The sequence below is a fragment of the Gopherus evgoodei genome, chromosome 8, assembly GCF_007399415.2.
Source record: "Gopherus evgoodei ecotype Sinaloan lineage chromosome 8, rGopEvg1_v1.p, whole genome shotgun sequence".
Classification (NCBI taxonomy): Eukaryota; Metazoa; Chordata; order Testudines; family Testudinidae; genus Gopherus; species Gopherus evgoodei.
The window spans coordinates 66,796,807-66,815,822 of NC_044329.1; the positions used below are offsets into that span (position 1 = coordinate 66,796,807).

Below are 19,016 nucleotides of genomic sequence, written 5' to 3' on the forward strand. Positions count from 1 at the left end.
TTCTTGCCTAGGATATGCTTTATCTTCAGGCTCATGGGCTTTCCAGAGAATTCTGCTGCTGTAGAAGCCAGAGAGACATCAGAGTGCCACCAGCAGTTGCTTCATAATAAGTGTGGTGCCCAGCAGCTTTTCCAATGACACTTTTGGAAGTACTTCATGGGAAAGGGAATAATATAAATATTTATGGGAAAAGCATTGTTCATCTAGGGGCATGAGAAAAGAACCTGGGATGAGCGTGGTTTGTATAACTACAAATATTCATAGATCTGTAAGTTGTGTGTTAAAATGCAGAGTCCCTAATGGATCAAGTTCAATGTGCCTTCAGTTGTCTCCTCCACATGCATGTCTCCTGTCAGTGGCTCTGTGCTCCAGGCTAGGAAGTTCTGAATCTTTGTTAGACGCTCTCTTCTATAAGATGAGAAACAATTCATCACTATATTATCTCACTCTGGAAACACTTCATCACTATTTTCTCTAGGTATTTTACATAGGGAGCTAGGAAGCTTCCCTAACAGCGGGTCATGCCCATCAGCTTTTCCTTACCCTTCAGCAATGCTTCCCTCTGAGAAAGTGAGTGTTTGTTCTTTGATGTTTTACTTCTCATTTTTTTTGTGTTCCTCCTGTGTTTATATTTGGACAAAATCCCCTCTATCTCTCTCTCATGTCATGACATTATTCTTTAAGTATGGTTTCGTATGGTGTTAAAAGAGCTGTGCTGACCATAGGGTATGTCTATACTACCCAACAGATTGGCAGGTAGTGATAGATCCATCGGGGATCGATGTATCGCGTCTCGTCTAGACACGTTACATCGATCCCTGAATGCGCTCCCCATCAACTCCGGAAATCCACTAAGGCAAGAGGCCGAAGCGGAGTCGACGGCGGAACAGCGGCCGTCGATCCTGTGCCGCGAGGACCGTGAAGTAAGTCAATCTAAGTTGATCTAAGATATTCTCATAGCTGAAGTTGTGTATCTTAGATCAATTTACTCCCCCCTCAGTGTAGACCAGGCCATTGTGTCAATGAGTATGTCTACACTGTAGAGGGAAGGTGTAAATTCCAGTCTTGCACCAAGCTGAGCTAGTTCACTAAAAATAGAGGTGCAGCTAAGGCAGTGGGAAAGACTAGCTGCCCAGAGTAATAGCCCATCCAAGATTCTAGGTATGTACTCTGGCAGCTAGCCCCTCCTGCCCTGCCATGGCTACATTGCTATTTTTAGCATGCTAGCTTTCTTAGATTTAGTGTGGGTATGTCTAAGCAAGCTGGAAATTGTAGCATCTCCAGTGCAGACTTACCCAGTGGCATAGAGAGATGTAGGGATGGATCTGGACTTTGAGGTATGTGCCCTTCCCCAATGTAAAAATCTCCATCTGATCAGACCATTTATCCATCTAGCACAGTAACCTGATTCCAACAGTGGGAAGTACCCATGCTTCTGAGGAAGATGGAAGAACCAAGAAGGGGGCATAGCTATGGGGCTATACAAGAGTTTATAGGATTGACAGAATGACTGGCATATTGAGAGGAACAGTAAAGTGACCTTTCTGTTTTGACGATCTTGGTAACTGCTCATTTTGCATTTGAGACTGATCTGGAACCCAGAAAAATAGAATTCAGAAGGATTGTCTCATATTTATAATCTTTGGGGAATATATATTTGCATCTTACTGAATTCCTAATATTAATATCAGTTTAGACTTCAACCCTTCATAATGGAGACCTAACAACCTTTAGCATGGGAAAGGTGGGAAGGGAGAAAATGGGAACTTTTTATTGGATACAAATCACAGTGAAGGACAGCAACAAAGTTTATAACTTGTTCTAAGATACAAAGCAATGAAGAGGAAGAGAGAAGTATTCAAAGATAAACTCTTCCACAGAGCTGAGCTTAAAATATAGGATCAGATTCTCAGCTGATGAATATCATTTCAGCTCCATTGAAGCTAATGAATTGACACCGAAGTACAGATGTAGCTTTAACCATATTTGGATTTTTTTAAACAGCCCATATGTCATTACTGCAAACTAACTGGCTCATGTTATTTCAGATATAATTATCTGTGTTTATAACTCAAACAGTAGTAAAAAATAATGGAGGAAATATGCTCCATTCCAAATGGAATTTGGGGGAAAAAGCACATCATCTTTATAAAAGTCAGCTCAAACATACAGAGGTCTCCCCTGTATATTTTTAGCCCTCACAACCAATTTCAGTTTGTTTCTTATGATAAAAGAGAAGAATGGAGTATCTGCTGGTTACATATGATCCTATACATTTTTAAATAGTATTGGCTCTCTGATTAAAGGAAAACATGCATTGCCTATAAATCAGTAGGTATAAAACTCTTTAGCAAATAAATTCAGTTTGTTTAATGGAAAATCACTGGAAACTAGGATGTAAACCTCAATCAAGTATTTTCTACCTCTTGTTTCAAGATTTGTCCTAGTAAGGATTCGTAAAATGGCTGTTTTGCTTTTTCCTGTTTGAAGACAATCAGATGAGATGGGATTTGATTCCAGGCATATGGTTTAAACATATTTCATCATCTGTTTTACTTTCTCCTGGCCAAAAGGCTCTTGCCTTGTCTGATGCCAACTGTGATTGTTTGGTTATTGTGGGGTTTTTTTATATCAATGAAAGTTGCAGCTGCAACAGCAGATGGAGTTCTGCAAATCAGATTTCTTGCTTCAGCAGCAGCCCATTAAGCCATGAAGTCAATTTTGCATGTGTGTATATAAGCATTAGCTGAAGGCAACTACCCAGCCTTTGAAGTCTATCTGAAAATGGGGAGCTTAGCCTGGGAATAGCAAACAGCTGAGTGTTTGACCATATAAGATCACTTTCACTCAAGTTTTAATAGCATTTCATTTTGCAAAAGGGAGTTCTGAAAAGTCTAATGAACTACAGCACCACCTGTGAAATGCTCCATTGTGACTGTTAAAAGTAAAATGAATGGGAAATAGCATCAACTGTAGGCATCCTCAACCATCAAACAAGAAATGTTATTTTTATAAAATGGTTTATCTACTCATGTGTTATGCTGAAAGAGTTAGGACAGGAAGTTAATTAAATTGCTGTTCAGTATCCAACCTTTAGTCATAACTGTTTGCATGTACGTGTAAATTAACCAAATGTTTCACCACAGTAGCCTGAATTTTCCAATACCTTTCAGCAATCTTCTTTTTCATGTGAGACAGAAAAGAAAATTTGAGGATCACAAACTGATCACAGAAAACTGAACACAAAGAAGCTAAATTAGCCAAATAAATGTCAGTATGAGTTATTTGCTCAGCACACCGAATACTCGCCGCAGACAAAATACTTTCTACAAGACTCAGCAAATCAAATGCTGTTCTGAGCAGTCCAGAATTTTTCTGTCTAACCTCCCTGTTCCCTGTGTTCACCAGATACACACCCTAAACAAAACTGAAGATAAATATTTTAGCTTTATCTCCAATAATATTTTTCCCCTGGGACACTGGTCCTGAGAAAAGGGTAACTTTTACAAAAAATAAAGCAAATACAAAATACAGATACCAAGATTTTGCAACTGATTGTCACAGCAGTTCTCAAAGTGTGCGTCAGGACCCCAAAGTGGGTTGTGACTCTGTTTTAATGGAGTTGCCAGTGCTGGCATTAGCCTGGCTGGGCTTGGGACTGAGGTCAAAGCTGAAGCCCAAGCCCCAGGGCCAAAGCCAGAGGGCTTCAGGTTATAAACTCCTTGCCTGGGGCTGAAGCCCTTGGAATTTGTCTTTGGCTCCCTCATCTGGGCTGATGGGGCTTGGGCAATCTTAGGATTTAGTCCTCCCTCCTGGGGTCATGTAGTAATATTTGTTGTCAGAAGGGGGTCGCGGTACAATCAAGTTTGAGAACCCCTGGGTTGTCGGAATATGGAATTATAGTCTCACTAAATTGACTTGGAGAACAATATATTTTATTATAGTTATTCTAGTACATGGATGCATATTAAAGCAAGTGTATATATTTTAAGTGTTTCAAGTCACTTTAAATGTTTTCCACATTAATTGTTTAATAACCTCTTAGAATATTGGATGATATTTTTTAAACAGGTACAGTTAATGTTTCCTCGAACAATATCAGTGTCAGCCTATAAATCAAATACTTCTAAAATTAGGTTTTATAAAGTAAATGAAACTAGATAGAAAGCAAATTTCAGATTAAAGTTCAGGTAGACTTCAGAAAAAGGTTTTCTGGTATGCCTATAACTACAAGGCTGTTTCGACCTCTTCTGACTAGCCTACCACAAAACCAGTAAAACAAGTTGATGTAATCTTTAACCCAGTTATAAAAAACAGGTATCCTTACCTTTTCCAGTTTTGATAGCGCAAGAGAGTAGCAGTCTTTGGCTCTGAACTGCATGAATCTCATATTGGCTGGGTGTGTTAGCTCTGTGATTATGCTTAGACTTGAAAACAACCTATGTTTTAAGGAAATGTTACAGTTACACCTCCAATGATCATAATTCATTGTTAAAGTACAGCATAATGCAAAACTTATTGGTACCTCCATATTTATAATTAAGTGCAAGATAATTCTGGCTTTTGATACAAGAATACTCATAACTAATAGCAAGGAATGCTGCACAAAAGATTCTCCATAGATTCAGGGGAAGTAAATGTATTTTCAAAAGTGGAGCTTGCAAACATTAACAAAATAAACATTTACTGCAATTTCTAGAGCATTTCAGATGACACAATCTCCAATATGACAAAAGTTTACATGAAAGGAGAGGAAACCCAGGAAACACTTAAAGATGACAACACTTTCATTGGAAGTCATCCAATGTAAACCACCAGTATATTAAAAATAGGGTTATACTCAATTATTCATCCATGAATTCTCTGCTTACTTGTTGTGTAAATGTCTGCAGACCATACAAACTGTCAATGTACTTATTAATGTAAAGCTGAAATTAACACTTGCTCAGAAAGCAGTGACTAAAATTGCTGAGTAAATCAGATGTGCCCATAGAACTGGACTTGAGATATATATATATATACACATGTATCTAAAAGGCATGTAAATTGCTATCCATTGAGTTAATGGATGGGATGCTGGATTGGAGCTGCAAAGTGTCAGGCAGCTCTAGGATAAAGGAAAAAGAGTATAGAAGGCTAGGACCCTCCTTCGTGTGCTCCACTGCCCATTCGCCAGCCAAGGAGTCTACAATCATTTATTTAAACCCTGGCCTAGTGTTTCTCAAACCTCTTGTCCCATTATTAGCTGAATCTTGCCTCCTCATAGTTATGGAGTAAAGAAGCTGTGTTTAGATTGCTTTGAGTTTACCTGCTTGCCTGTTTAAGGGATCAGCATGGATTTTTTTTCCTATTGGGGCCAAATTGACTGTGGTCTAGTGGGTTTTTTGCATTCCTCGTAGAATCATGGAGACACAGCCTAAATAGACATAGAACTTAGGAATTGCATTGTTAGTTTGTCACAACCAGAAAATCAGACATTTGGGATTTGGCTAGTGAATCTCAAGCTTATAGGGCAACAGCAAACCTGAAGTCCCTTCAGACTGGGGTCCCTCTTGGTACCTTCTCACCTTCCACACTGAGAAGGGGACAGAAGATTTAGCAGAGCAAGATGAATGCTAGGGGAAAGCAATGGAGAGCCTACCTTAAATTATGGGTTATACGATGTGTCCTGTAAATCCCACACTTAATCCACCTAAATGTTTGGCATAGGAAGATGGATGGATAGTGCTTTTCTCCAATGTTAAACTATATATTAAGTTGCAGTGGGCTGCTTAACATCATTCCTGTGTTTGTCCTTCACTTGTGTGTCCTGCTCACTGGAGAAGTATATTGCATTACCACTGGCCTGAACACATGCTTTTTTTGTTTTTAAAAAAAAGACTGATAGCTTAATCCTGTGTTCGATATATCACATAGGTGTTTCTAAGCACCTTGCTATATATGTATTATCAGTAGAAGCTATCTACCTGGTAAATTTATGGATACGCTCTAAAGCCAAGTGCCAGAGGTGGGGATGGCAAGGGGCACAGTTTCCCTCAAATTCAAAGTGCAGTTTTCAATGGTCTCCAAAATACTATCTAGTTTCTACTAAATAGAAAATGTGGCTGAGATATGAGAAAATTGAAGTGTTCCATTCTGTCTCATTCAAAACTTTTTGGCCTATTTTTAGTACTTAATGTAGAAGTGTTTAACATGTAAGCAGAGTCAGGATGAGCTCTACCCTGACATCTGGTGGTGAATTATGGGGAGTGTGGAAAGGAATTTCAGGTATTTGCATTGGCACACCCACCCCACCTAGCATAGCTCACGGCAGCCTGGGATGGTAATTTTGACAGCTCTGGGATCCCCAATTTCTTTGTTATTGGGGCAGGAGGAATAAAGTGCTGTCACCCTGATTATGTGAATGAGGAACTATGAGACTGCTTTATGACAGAGAGTCGCACCATCAATTAAGTAGCACTCGCTAGACAAGGGACATGGGTGCCAAAACCCAGTGAATTGAGAGAGGTTGGGGATTGGTGTGTGTATCTGATAGTATGGGCCCCTTTTGAGGGCCTGAAACACCAATTGCACATCCTCCTCTCTCCACTGTTGAAGAGCAGTACTAATTTTGATTCCATTAGGTGTTCATCTAGAGGTTGCTGAGCTGAATTCAATTTGGGCCAATGGTGCACCAGCACCGGGGCTCCCCTACTACAAGCTGAAATCACTAAAAGAGCTAAGCTTACTGAGCTGAGATCACTGAGTGCTGTGTTAACTAGTGGGAGAGCCTGAAGATCTATCGCTAAGTGGCTGGCAGAGCGAAGCAGTTTGCAGCATGTTGGAGCAGCCCATAGAATAGTGAGCGGAGCAGCTTGCGGGGATGGCTGGAGCGGCTCACGGGTCGGCTGGAGGAGCGGCACAGCTGGTGGAGTGGAGTCGGTCGTGGTGAAGGCTGCAGCAGAACTCCACGGAGAGGCGGAGCAGTCAGCCCTGGACCATGTAAGGTGCCCCTTAACACCCTGTGTGTGCCCCTCCCATTTCCACCCAGGCTGGAGGGGTAAAACTCTGCAGATAAACTTTTGAACTCTGGGGTGGCACTGACCAGAGACAGAGACTTTTGGGTTGTTGGATTTTGGGGTGATTGGACTTAAGACCTAAGGGGACAAGGACATTGCCAAAACTTACTTGGTGGGTCTTTTGCTCATGGTTTATGTTCTGAATCCTGTTTGTGGTGTTTCCCCAATATGATGCCACATTGTTTCCCTCCTTTATTAAAAGGATTTTGCTACACTCAGACTCTGTGCTTGCGAGAGGGGAAGTATTGCCTCCTAGAGGCGCCCAGGGGGTATGTAATTGTCCCAGGTCACTGGGTGAGGGCTTGAGCCGGTTTTGCATTTGCATTATTGAAATGGAACCCCTGGATACTGAACCCGGCCCTTGTTGCTGCCAACTCAGAGGGGCAGAAGGGTTACAAACATATAGATAGAAACTGATTGTAAACTGCGTTGACCTGGGAGAACTGAAGTTCTAGTGGTCAGGGGTATACGGCTGCCTTCTTATTGTTTTTAATAGATTAGCACCTTGATGCCCCAACTGAGAAGAGGGCTGTACTGTGCGAGGTGCTGCACAATCACATAGAAAGAGAGAGCCCAAGCCTCAACGAGATGACAGTGTAAATATAAACCTCCCAAGAGTTGGAAGAAGGCAATATTATTATTCTCAGTTTTCAGTTGATGAACTGGAAAAAGGGGAACAAAAGTGACTTCTCCAAGTTCTCCAAGGAGCCTGTTGTAATGCTGAGAATAGAATGCAGTTCTCATGTTTGTCCATTGTCTTGTCCACAAAACCATTTTTCTTCTTCATTGTGTATTTGTAGATGTGATTAGGGTTCTAATTCCAGTGAATGTCAACACATATATAGCTGAAATTTCAGAACACATCCAGGGATGTACCTGGAGCTGTGCCTGGACTTGCACTAAGGCATCCAGGATGGGATTTAACAAAGGAGATTAAAGGAGTTAGACATAGGCTAGCACTCCTAAGCTCTTTTTGAAAAGTAGAACTTTAAAAAAATGCTGTTTGCAGTATAGATCATCCTTATTTAGTAGAGCTTTGAAATCATTTTAAATAGATTTTAGAGTAGACTATACTTTTGCAAGATGAATTGGTGATGGTTTCCTTTTTTCCATATAGTAATAGGGAACTGTAAAACTAACAGCTTTCAAACCCACTGTTGCCATCCCCTAGGAGTTCAAGTAAACTGGGATTCAGATATGAACTGTACTGGTTTGGGCTTTCCTAAACCCAACCAACAAATAAGCAGCTTTTTACAGGCTTCTGGCCTGATTCTTATAGTATTGCTGAACACTTAAAACTCCCACTGAAGTCAAAGGGAGCTGTGGATATTCAGTTACTTTGAAAATCATTCAACTGGTACTTAGCAACTGACTGGTTTCATAACATAAAGCAAGAATAATGTTCAAAAATTCTATTGATACTAGTATTCTTAATTCTAGCCTTTTGATGCCATATAACTGCTCCTATCATGTCTGATTGCATGCTACAGTGCACATTCTAGGACAAGCAGGCATACTCTCTGGATTGTCGTATTATATGGAAAGAAAATATCAGTGTCTGAGAGATTGATCTACCTCTCAAAGCCACCAGATGCTCTACTGCACTCTAGTTGTTGAGGGGCCCCATAAAATAGGTGAGGAATGATGCTTTATTTCATGTATCAGAGGGGTAGCCGTGTTAGTCTGGATCTGTAAAAGCAGCAAAGAATCCTGTGGCACCTTATAGACTAACAGATGTTTTGGAGCATGAGCTTTCGTGGGTGAATCATGCATCTGAGGAAGTGGGTATTCACCCACGAAAGCTTATGCTCCAAAACGTCTGTTAGTCTATAAGGTGCCACAGGATTCTTTGCTGCTTTATTTCATCAGTACCCAGTGATATTTTACAAGTAACACAGTATAGGAACAAAACCTTGGATGAAAATTGGTCTCTTCATGTAATTTTGATTTTTTTTTTAGAGAGGAAATTTCTTTGTGAAGTTGGCACAAAGTCTACAGTGGTGAAAATTTTCATTATCCTGGGTGTCCTATAGATTTAGGTAATGCTTAAAGCCTATGAGACAGACATTGAGGGTGGTTCTTGAATACAACATATTTTTTTTTTATTTCAGGATGCATTTCAAGAGCAATTGTTAATATTCCTTTCTTTGTATCATTTAGTCCCTCTATGTCTCAATGGAGGCAACTTCTGTTTCCAAATGTCCTGTTCTTGTGGAATGGTGAGCTATTTGTTATGCAAAGATATTATGCGTAGTGCACAATAGGAAAATGACATGAAAATTAACCTTGCAAAGAAAACATGTGTTTCAGGAAATCCATGTAAAGTAAATCCATGTAAAATCTAAATACTGCATTAGGTACTTTTCTCCATTATCAGTCCAAGAAAACTTTAAACAAACAAACAAACCACCATGGCCCCCAAACATCAGAGGTAACCTATTTTCATCTAAGACTGCCAGTTGTGAAGGCAAAATGTTCAATCTGAAGAGAGATTAGGTAAGAAATGAGCAAAACTCCTACTGAATGCCAAGGTGAAGGGTCTATTCACTTTTGTTCTGTTCTGTTGGGCATGACAGAACAAGAAGTAATGGTCTTAAGTTGCAGTGGGGAAGTTTAGGTTGGCTATTAGGAAAAACTTTTTCACTGGGAGAGTGGTGAAGCACTGGAATGGGTTACCTAGGGATGTGGTGGAATCTCCTTCCTTAGAGGTTTTTAAGGTCAGGCTTGACAAAGCCCTGGCTGGGATGATGTAGTTGGGGATTGGTCCTGCTTTGAGCAGGAGGTTGGACTAGATGACCTCCTGAGGTCTCTTACAACCCTGATATTCTATGATTCTAAGATTCTACGTGATGTCATTTTGCAAAACTTCATAAACTAGACCAATATGGGATACTCTGTAGACAGTATATATTGCATAAGGTCAAGATTTTAGGAAGTGACTCATGATTTTGAGTGCCTCCATTTTTTTGGATGCCCAAGTTAAGATCCTGAAGGCCTGATGGGATGGGATCTGAGTTACTGCAGAGAATTCTTTCCTGAGTGCTGCCTGGTGAGTCTTGCCCACATGCTCAGGGTTTAGCTGATAGCCATATTTGGGGTCGGGAAGGAATTTTCCTCCGGGGCAGATTGGCAGAGGCCCTGGAGGTTTTTTGCCTTCCTCTGCAGCGTGGGGCATGGGTCACTTGCTGGTGGATTCTCTGCAGCTTGAGGTCTTCAAACCACAATTTGAAGACTTCAATAACTCGGGGGTTTGTTATAGAAGTGGATGGGTAGGGTTCTGTGGCCTGCTTTGTGCAGGAGGTCAGACTAGATTATCACATTGGTCCCTTCTGACCCTAAAGTCTATGAATCTAAAGTCTATGATTCCCTGCCCCCCCCCCACCCCCCCCAGGTCAGGTGCTTATGCCTTTTTAGGTATCCCAAATGGAGGCAATAAAAATCACTCATCACTTTTGAAAATGGCTTTTATTTTCATGTTATCCACTGTTCATGTTTAAAGTCATATGTTTGTATGTTCCTTTTTTTTATTTACAAGGCTTGAAATGAATGGGGATGCAAACATGACTACCCAAAAACAGAAACTTCTGAGGTGGGCTGGAAATTTGCAAAGAGATATGTTGTCAGGGCCCTAAACTCTTTTTATTATTTTTATTGCTGGGCAATGACCAATCCAACACTCCTTTGCAGTTGCTTAAACCCTGATTTCTCATTTGTCCTCTGATCTTTCCAAAATATTCATGTGTTCCCAAACAAACTGAGACTTCAGAATACATCATTCTGCCATCTAGGGAAAAATTACTTGGATAAATACACCTAAGAATAATTCTCCTCAAATGTTCTTTAAAAAAAAAAATCATCAATACATTGCACCACTATTATAGTCATCTGAAATCTGAATATTTGTCTGTCTTAATTACTCTCAAATTCAGCCAATTCCAAATGGCAATAGCTGTCTCACTTCCCCTACCTCTTAATGCCACTGATTCATTAATATTAAATATTGTTTCTCCCAAGGTTGACTCAGTTATGAAGGCCTTTTGGTTAACAATTGCCTGGTGAACAAAAATAGCTGTTGTAAATAACAAAAACAAGATTAAGATTAATATATTCTAAGGAATGCCAAGATGAACCTGACCATTTAATAGACAAAGTGGCAAAGAACTCTTCTAGTGATATAAGCATATATTTTTCCCCTGGATTCTTTATTATTTTACCATTTTATTTCACTTCTGTACAAAATAAAATATTTGGCATTTATACTCCCATAAATTAAGTAGTTTTGCTTTCCTGTTGAAAAGGAGTTGATAACTGAAAAGTTGTTCACTGTAAACAGATCTGTGATGTTACAGGATATATAGCATACTGTAAGTATTTATGATGAAAATAACAAATGCATTTGGGTTCCCTTTCTTAAATCCAGAGAATGAGGTGTTGGGATATGTATACTCTTTAACTTCAGAAAGTCAAGCAGTCTTTCGAGTGGGAGTTAGCTCTGCGGGGAATCAGGAAGTGAAAAACTTAAGGAATATTACTGTTTTCCTTATGCTAACTTTCTTGTTCAGTTTTGGTGGAAAGCAACTCCTGTGGTGTTTCTTTTTAACCATTGTCACATGACATAAGGGACATGTGGATTGATTAAAATTCTATCTGTTTTCCTGTATGAATTGAGCTATACATTCTATGGATTGTTTATAAATACAGGATAACGTTATGGTTATCTGAACATTTAAATCTGACAGGTTTCAGAGTAGCAGCCGTGTCAACCTGTATCCGCAAAAAAAATTGACTATTTTTTAGGTCCTCTGATGAGATTTAATGTGCTCCTATAGCTCTAAAGCTGTAAGGTCTGGGGTGAAAGTTGACATAGGGCCTTAACAGTATGGGGCTGGGTTAGGGCTGGCTCTGGCCCCCGGAAGGGGTGGGGATGTGGGGTCAGAGCCAGCCCCGGCCCGCCCTGTACTGGTAAGTGCCTTCCCCTCCTCTCCCCTGCTGGGGTAGCAGCAGCAGCTGGGAGCTCCGGCAGCAGTTTAAAGGGCCCAGGGCTTGGCTGTTGCTACAGCCCAGGCCCTTTAAATAGCTGCTGGAGCCTGCCGGAGCCCTGGGGTAGCAGTGGCAGCTGGGAGCTCTGGCAGCAGTTTAAAGGGCCGGGGCCATAGAGGCAGCAGGAGCACTGAGCCCTTTAAATAGCCCCTGGAGCCCGACCACTACTCCAGGGCTCTAGGGGCTATTTAAAGGGCCCAGGACTCCCCTGCTTCTACCACCCCAGCCCTTTAAATAGTCCCCAGAGCCCTGGGTTAGTGGCAGCGTGGCTCTAGCAGCTATTTAAAGGGCCCAGGGCAGTAGAGGCAGTGGGAGCCCTAACCCTTTAAATAACCCCTGGAGCCTCACCACTACTCAAGGGCTCCGGCAGTAGGGTTCTGGCGGCAATTTAAAGGGTCTGGGGCTCCAGTCGCTGCTGGGAGCCCCGGTCCTTTAAATTGCCACCTGGGAAAGCTGGGCCATCCTTGTATGGCACATCGGCTCTTGCTGGTACACCGTACTGAGGCGTACCGGCTTACTTTCACCTCTGTGTAAGATACTTGACCGTGTTAGGTCCATCTCATGCTATCCTTACTGAAATACTTTACCTGTCCCTGTTGCTCCAATGATCAATTCATTGCAAGGAGGAGGTGAAAATACTCCAATAGAATATCCAGTTATAGAGGAAAGTGTTTAGAAAGTCACAAAACATTCAGCCCTGCAAGGAGATTGTCTAGTGCATAACAAATCATATATTGAGGGTTGGATGGTCTAAGCCTTTGTAGCTCAGAAATAAGTCTGTAACATTAATAGGTGGACTCCTCTCTGGAAGCTGAATCTGAACAATAGTGTGTGTTTGTCAAATGTGTACAGCGAAGACATTATGGCTGCTTTACAAGTCTCCTGTACTGCACAGTTTGGAAGCTAGCTGCTGTAGCAGATCCGCCTCTCTCAGAATGGGCCTTGACATGAATTTCAAGTTTGAGTGTTGCCAGGCTGTAACAGCGATAGATGCAATCAGGCAGCCATTTTAGACATGGTTCTCTTGAAACCAGCTGAATTAATGAGTTACTGTCAAATGAAATAAAAACCTGAATATGTTTTCCGAATGCTTCAGCACACTGTATCCTAGGGGCCTTTTCACATCAGGTTGTGGAGAAGGGATTCATTGGAATGGGAATGTGAAGAAAGCCTAAACATTCAGCAAGGTCAATGACTAAGATTTTGTCTAAATAATTATTTCTTAATGTCCTCTACTGTTGCAATACCAGTGTAGTACCTCTGCTAATGGTAGTTGTGATGGGAGCACTAGTGTAGACCAGTTGCTGGAGTTTTAACCATCCCATCATCACAGACCTTTTCTAAGAAATGTTAGACAACCTTGTGGTAAAAATGCTAGTGGACTGCGTAAGGGAAATTTTCTGAATTTAGGATCTGGAAAGGATAATGATCAAACAGTTTTTATGTGGGACACACAATAAGATCCATGTGTGACTTTTCACAACAGGCCACAAAAACGTTTCTACTTGCAACTGTATTACTTCTTGTTGTTCATTCACGGTAGGTGAGAACTTGATAAATATTCTGAAACATCTCTCAATTTCCAACCTCAAGAGCCATACCAATAGGAAGAACTAGATCTTGGGTTAGGATGTAAAGAGGTGCTCTAGTTCTATGTTGCCAAATGACTCGATCACCCAGTGTCATAGTTAAAAAGTTAAGAACTATATTTGTTTCAGCCAAGGTGTGTGTTAGGATCATGGAACCCTTATCTCTTCAGTTCTCAGCCAGAACTTGGGTTCCACAAGTATCAGTAGGAAGACATAGATGACTTTCCCATTTCAGATCTAGGAGATAATGTTCATGACAACTGCATTCTCTTCTCCTTCATTCAAAAAATGGTAATTCAGGGTTTGATCAGAGGTGCTGTCAATAGATCAACTTCCACTACTCCTGAAATATTTGAACCGCTACTCTTTAATCTCAGAAATATACATCTGGGTCCATTATCAATTGATTTAGTCTGCTATTGTCTTGTCTCTTTCCTATTATGTGGCCATTGGGGATGTTCTGTTGGACACTTACCACTCCTGCACTTGAAGGGTTCCCTGACAAAGGGTTTAGTTTATGTAACATAGGGCCATGTTTGCTTTTGTCTAACTGGATCAGCTGTTTGGACTGAAGGGTGTTCAGCCTCAAACATGAACTACAGTCACATCACTGCTCTTAGATTTTCCTGAACATTCTCTAAACCAAAGTTCAACTGAGTCCAACGGGAGCTTTGCCTGAGTAAGCGCTGCCAAACTTTGGCTGAAATGCTGGTGTACCCTACAAGAGTGAAGTCTTTCCTACAGAAATGAGGTAGGCTTATGGGTATAAGTGGTCAATCTTTAACATTATCTTCCATTTTTAGTTTGCAAAGAATTCTGTATTCTTGAAATGGGAAACATCACTGGAATCACTAATGTCGCTCAGCTTTTTAAATGTGACTGTTACAAATGCTCATTTTAAAATGGAGGATGAGAATACACAAATACATGGAAACCAAGTTATCTGTGAAATTTTGTGTGAATTTAACACATTTTACAAGAAAATAATTAAACATTTAAATGCAACCTTGCATATTTGTTTAAGGATTTTTTTCAGCATGTTGTCTTAAAGATTGTCTACATTTTATGGGTCTTCAGCTTCAAGTTTTGTCATGTGAATATCTGACTGTTGAGTGTGGTGATCATTTAAAGCAAAATGGGATGGTCAGATTTGAGAAAAATCTAAAATTTGCTGGGCAATGACAAGTTCTCTACATTGTACTTTCTTCTGTGTTTGAGAAGGGACAGTGCTTGTATATAGAAAACACACAGGGGATGTTTATTCAGGATGCTGAGCATACATTGACTCTGTAGTTCCCTGGTTTTCTGGTTCACAGACCGACACACACAGTTTTGAGCTGCGCAGTGTTACCAAACAGCATCTGCCTGCATTATGCAATGGTGTAATGGATTGCTAACTAAATGCTAGCATTTGCTAAAGAAATCACACCCACAATCCTCAGAATTAACCTCTACACTTGTGTGTTAGATTGTGTAGAAATATATTAAAGCCAATTTGTTGAAGCAATCCTAAAGTTGTACAAATGAAGGCAAGCGGAGAGATTCATTTTTAATTTCTTTTTTAAAAAAAATCCTCTTTAAACCCTGGCTCCTTATTTCTGCATTAATTCTGGACCATGCAATGCATAATTTTCAAAGGATTTGCTGGTAGAGGATTTTCTTGTAGTAGCTTCTTATATCAGGCAGGTATTTAAATATGAATATTAGCAATATAATGCATAAAGTCAACTGTAAAGGGAGGATTAACGCCCGATTTAATGACTGGATATACATAACTGAATGTGAAAGCAAGTTATTGGGTCCCTGGAAGCGCTGGATTTAGACCATCATCAGGTTATGCAAAGTGACTGTCCCTAGTGAGTCAATTTCAAAACTATTCTTTGGACTGTAAGGCTACGCATAAATTAAGTCTGCCCTCTAGTGGATTTTTAGGGAAAGTACTTTGCAGTTATTAATCTGATGAATGTTCACGTAAAATTGTCTTTTGCTCTAAATGCCTGCACAGGGGAGTAAAGGAGCATAAGCCACCTCATTAAGCCCATGCACAGGATCACATCATAAGGATGACAACAGTCTCAGGGAGCCACTATTCCTCATCCCATGCCAGTGAGTGAGGAGTGGGCAGGGACAGGCAGAGCTGAGGTGATGTGGAAGCAGAAATAATCTGCTAAGGGGGTATACTAGTAGCAGACCCCTTTTCCTCTGGACCAAGAGGAGGATTCAAGGGGAGAGATGTAACACAGTCATAATTTCCTCCTCTGTATGCCCCTGACTCCAGAAAGATTGTTAAATCACAATCAGGCCCTTAAATCACATAGCAACAGCCATGTGTAAAGATTTCTATCATCTCCGCTTGGCTAGGAGACTCTCTGTCCCACCCTAGTAGACAAAGACCTGGTGTATTTATTCATGCATTCATTCCCTCTTGTCTGGATCACAGCAATGTGATACACCTGGGCAAGAAGCCTTCAGCACTTAGAAAATTCCAGTGGGTACAAAACACTGCAGGACATCTCCTCAATAGCACAGGCTACCATAAGCACATGACATGTGTCCTCTGCTCTCTACACTGGCTTCCCACAGAATTTCCAATTAAGTTCAAGGTCTCTGTCCTTATCTTCAAAGCTCTCCATGGCCTAGGCCTAGGATACCTAAAAGACTATCCAGGATGAAGACAGCGGTCAAAAACTTCACTAGTCGGAACAATAGTAGTAAAACCCATCTGTATGGGAGAGAGAACTTTCTCTGGGAATGGTCCAAAACTTGACCTTGCCTCTCTAACATACACATAGCAACAGGCATATTTAATTTTAAAATGCTCTCAAAGCCTACCAAAACAAGACACTCCACTGCATATGCTTTTTGTCTGGGGATGAGATGAGAACGAACACAGGGAGGATGTAGTCATGTTGCTTAATGCACTATTCCAAGGCACTAGGATACTACAGTCATAAGCGTATTCTATAAATGCCTATATAGAATAGAATTTGTAAGATGTCCATTGCTATTAGTGGGCACACTTACACTGTTTTAAAAAAAACATATACTGTAAATTAATACAGCTCAGCAGACACAATGGCAACTAATATGGTCTAAAAATAGAACAAAAATAACCCTCTAATGCAAATCCTGCCCCAACACCTCCTCAACAGAAACCTGAGTAAATGACCGCGCCACACCTAAAGGAAGAGGGGGTGTTGTCCAGGCTTGCCAGAGGAATTCAGTAGTGCTTTATGGCAGTGGAGAGGAAACAAGGTCCAACTACTGCAAAAAGGTAGGTGGTGGTCAGCTTTGCAGAACTGACTCACCCCCTGGGGAATGTAAGGGATGGAAGGCTGCCATAAAGGTGCAAACCCTGGCCTTGGAAACCTCCTTCTCCATGTTATTAATTACCAAACTTCCACCTCACGGCAGGATTATGAATTTAGTGAGGGAATTTGTGCCACAATGTTTAAGTCTTAACCTATTTTCCTGCCAAGCACATGTCCGCATTTGGATGACGGCATAGTGGATTCCCTGTCTCTTTTCAGTTCAACAAAGTGCATGGACTTGCACCAGGAGCTAGCAATGAACTAAGGTAGATACTGCTGGTGCCATGGAGCTGTGGCATATGAGGATCTGGAATGCTAGTCACCTATATGGCCCATCAGGATGGGGAAGGTGTTGAGGTACATGGCATTGACAACTCAGCTTGCAGGGGTCCTCAACTATCCTTGCACAATGGAGAAACTGAGTTCATTTGGGAGAAGGGGGTTCACCTGACCAAATTTGGGGGGTGACATGTTTTGGGTTGCTATACAAAAGGCCATTGGAAGATGTCTGGAAATGTGACTGGGTTTGGGTGGGGGAGGCAGAAAAGCTAATTGCTTGTGCCTCCTTGTGGCGGATATTCAGTGCAGGTACTCCATATGGAAGGCATCCAGTGCCAGATAAATGGCCTGGTAAAGGACTTAAAAAGGAGGTGCTGGTTAAAGGAACAGAACAGTGTGGGGATTGAGGCTGCTATGGTTGGAACAGCTGGGAAGCAACCCCTTTCTTATAACCCACCTTACCTCCTACAAGGGCAATGGATTTTCTGGAAGGACCTGGATGGAAAAAGAGCGGGAGCTGGTGGAAACCCTCTGGGTAATTACGGAATAAACATGAGGTTACCTGCACTGTACACTTTTATCTCCTGGGTAGTGCCGGACATCTAATAATGAAGTTGTGGTCTGACTAAATCCATATCAAGTGTCTCCTGTCCAGATAGGCCTTAAAATATATGTTTGGAGTCAGTTAGGCTTGCCAGAATAATAAGGGAAGCCCATTCTAGAGTAAAAGAGCATCCACCGAGGAGGCCCTGCATTTCACCCCAAGATTAACATATCAATGAGGAAACGGGGGGAAATGGCCTTTTGGCCAGCCAGCACCTATCCAATGCCCAATACATTTATTTATACTTAAAAATTAAGGAAAGCTTGTTATTTTGCATCCAAATGATTAAAGATTCAGATTACATTCAGTGAGACTAATACATACTTTCTTACTCTCTTTTGAGCTTTGATTGAGTCAAACTGGTGGTGTGCCAGAGTTTTAATTGGCATGGTGCAATTTCTTGTTTTCAGCAAATAAACAAAGATGCTATAAACAGGACATTCATTGTCTGAGGAGGAAGGCAACTTTAAACTGAGCAAGATTATTAATCAATGTAAAACACTGAGCAATGTCAGAAAACTTCCATAAGAATCCACACCCTAGGCTCAACAGTATCATTTTACCTCACTGAGGTCAAAGTATTGATTCCATTTAGAGAATGATCTCTAAATTTTTGAATGATCCCATTCAATGTGACTTAGTTTCTACTGTATATTCACTTACTCAATTTTTAAAGGTACTATTGAATCAAAGATGCAAAGACCATAGTAGTCATGAACTACACATTTTAACAAAATACTTCAGTGCTTAAAAATTGTTTTATAATGTTGCTCAGGTAAACTCAGGTAACAATCTGCTGAAAAAGTCAGGTAACAATTTGCTATTTTTTTTATTACAAAGCAAATCTCAAATGTAGAATCATGTTTCCTAGAATCCAACCTGAATTGCTCTCCCTCTCACATCCTGCTCAAATTATTTATACATGGAACCCCTTTCCCCATCAAATTAACTCACTGAAAACTTTTCAGAATATAATTTATTTGGGCATTATTTTTCTAAAGAATATCACTTTGCGCTAACGTATTAAATAGTGTGTTCCAACACTAAACTTCTTAACTATTTTATAGGATAATCTAGATTAAGCAATCTTCACCCTCCACCTCCACCCATAATTATGCCTCTAAATTTGCTACAT

At 40.8% G+C, this 19,016-nt stretch overlaps 1 protein-coding gene across 8 annotated transcripts in view; it reads right to left on the minus strand.

Annotated features, from left to right (window-relative positions):
• Positions 1–19,016, minus strand: part of KCNT2 (potassium sodium-activated channel subfamily T member 2) — a 283,250-nt gene that overhangs the window by 44,232 nt on the left and 220,002 nt on the right. For all 8 annotated transcript variants that reach the window (XM_030573508.1, XM_030573507.1, XM_030573506.1 and 5 more), the window contains one exon: positions 4,328–4,439. In XM_030573508.1, the coding sequence (XP_030429368.1) occupies positions 4,328–4,439 (112 nt within the window). The remainder of the gene's footprint in view (positions 1–4,327; positions 4,440–19,016) is intronic.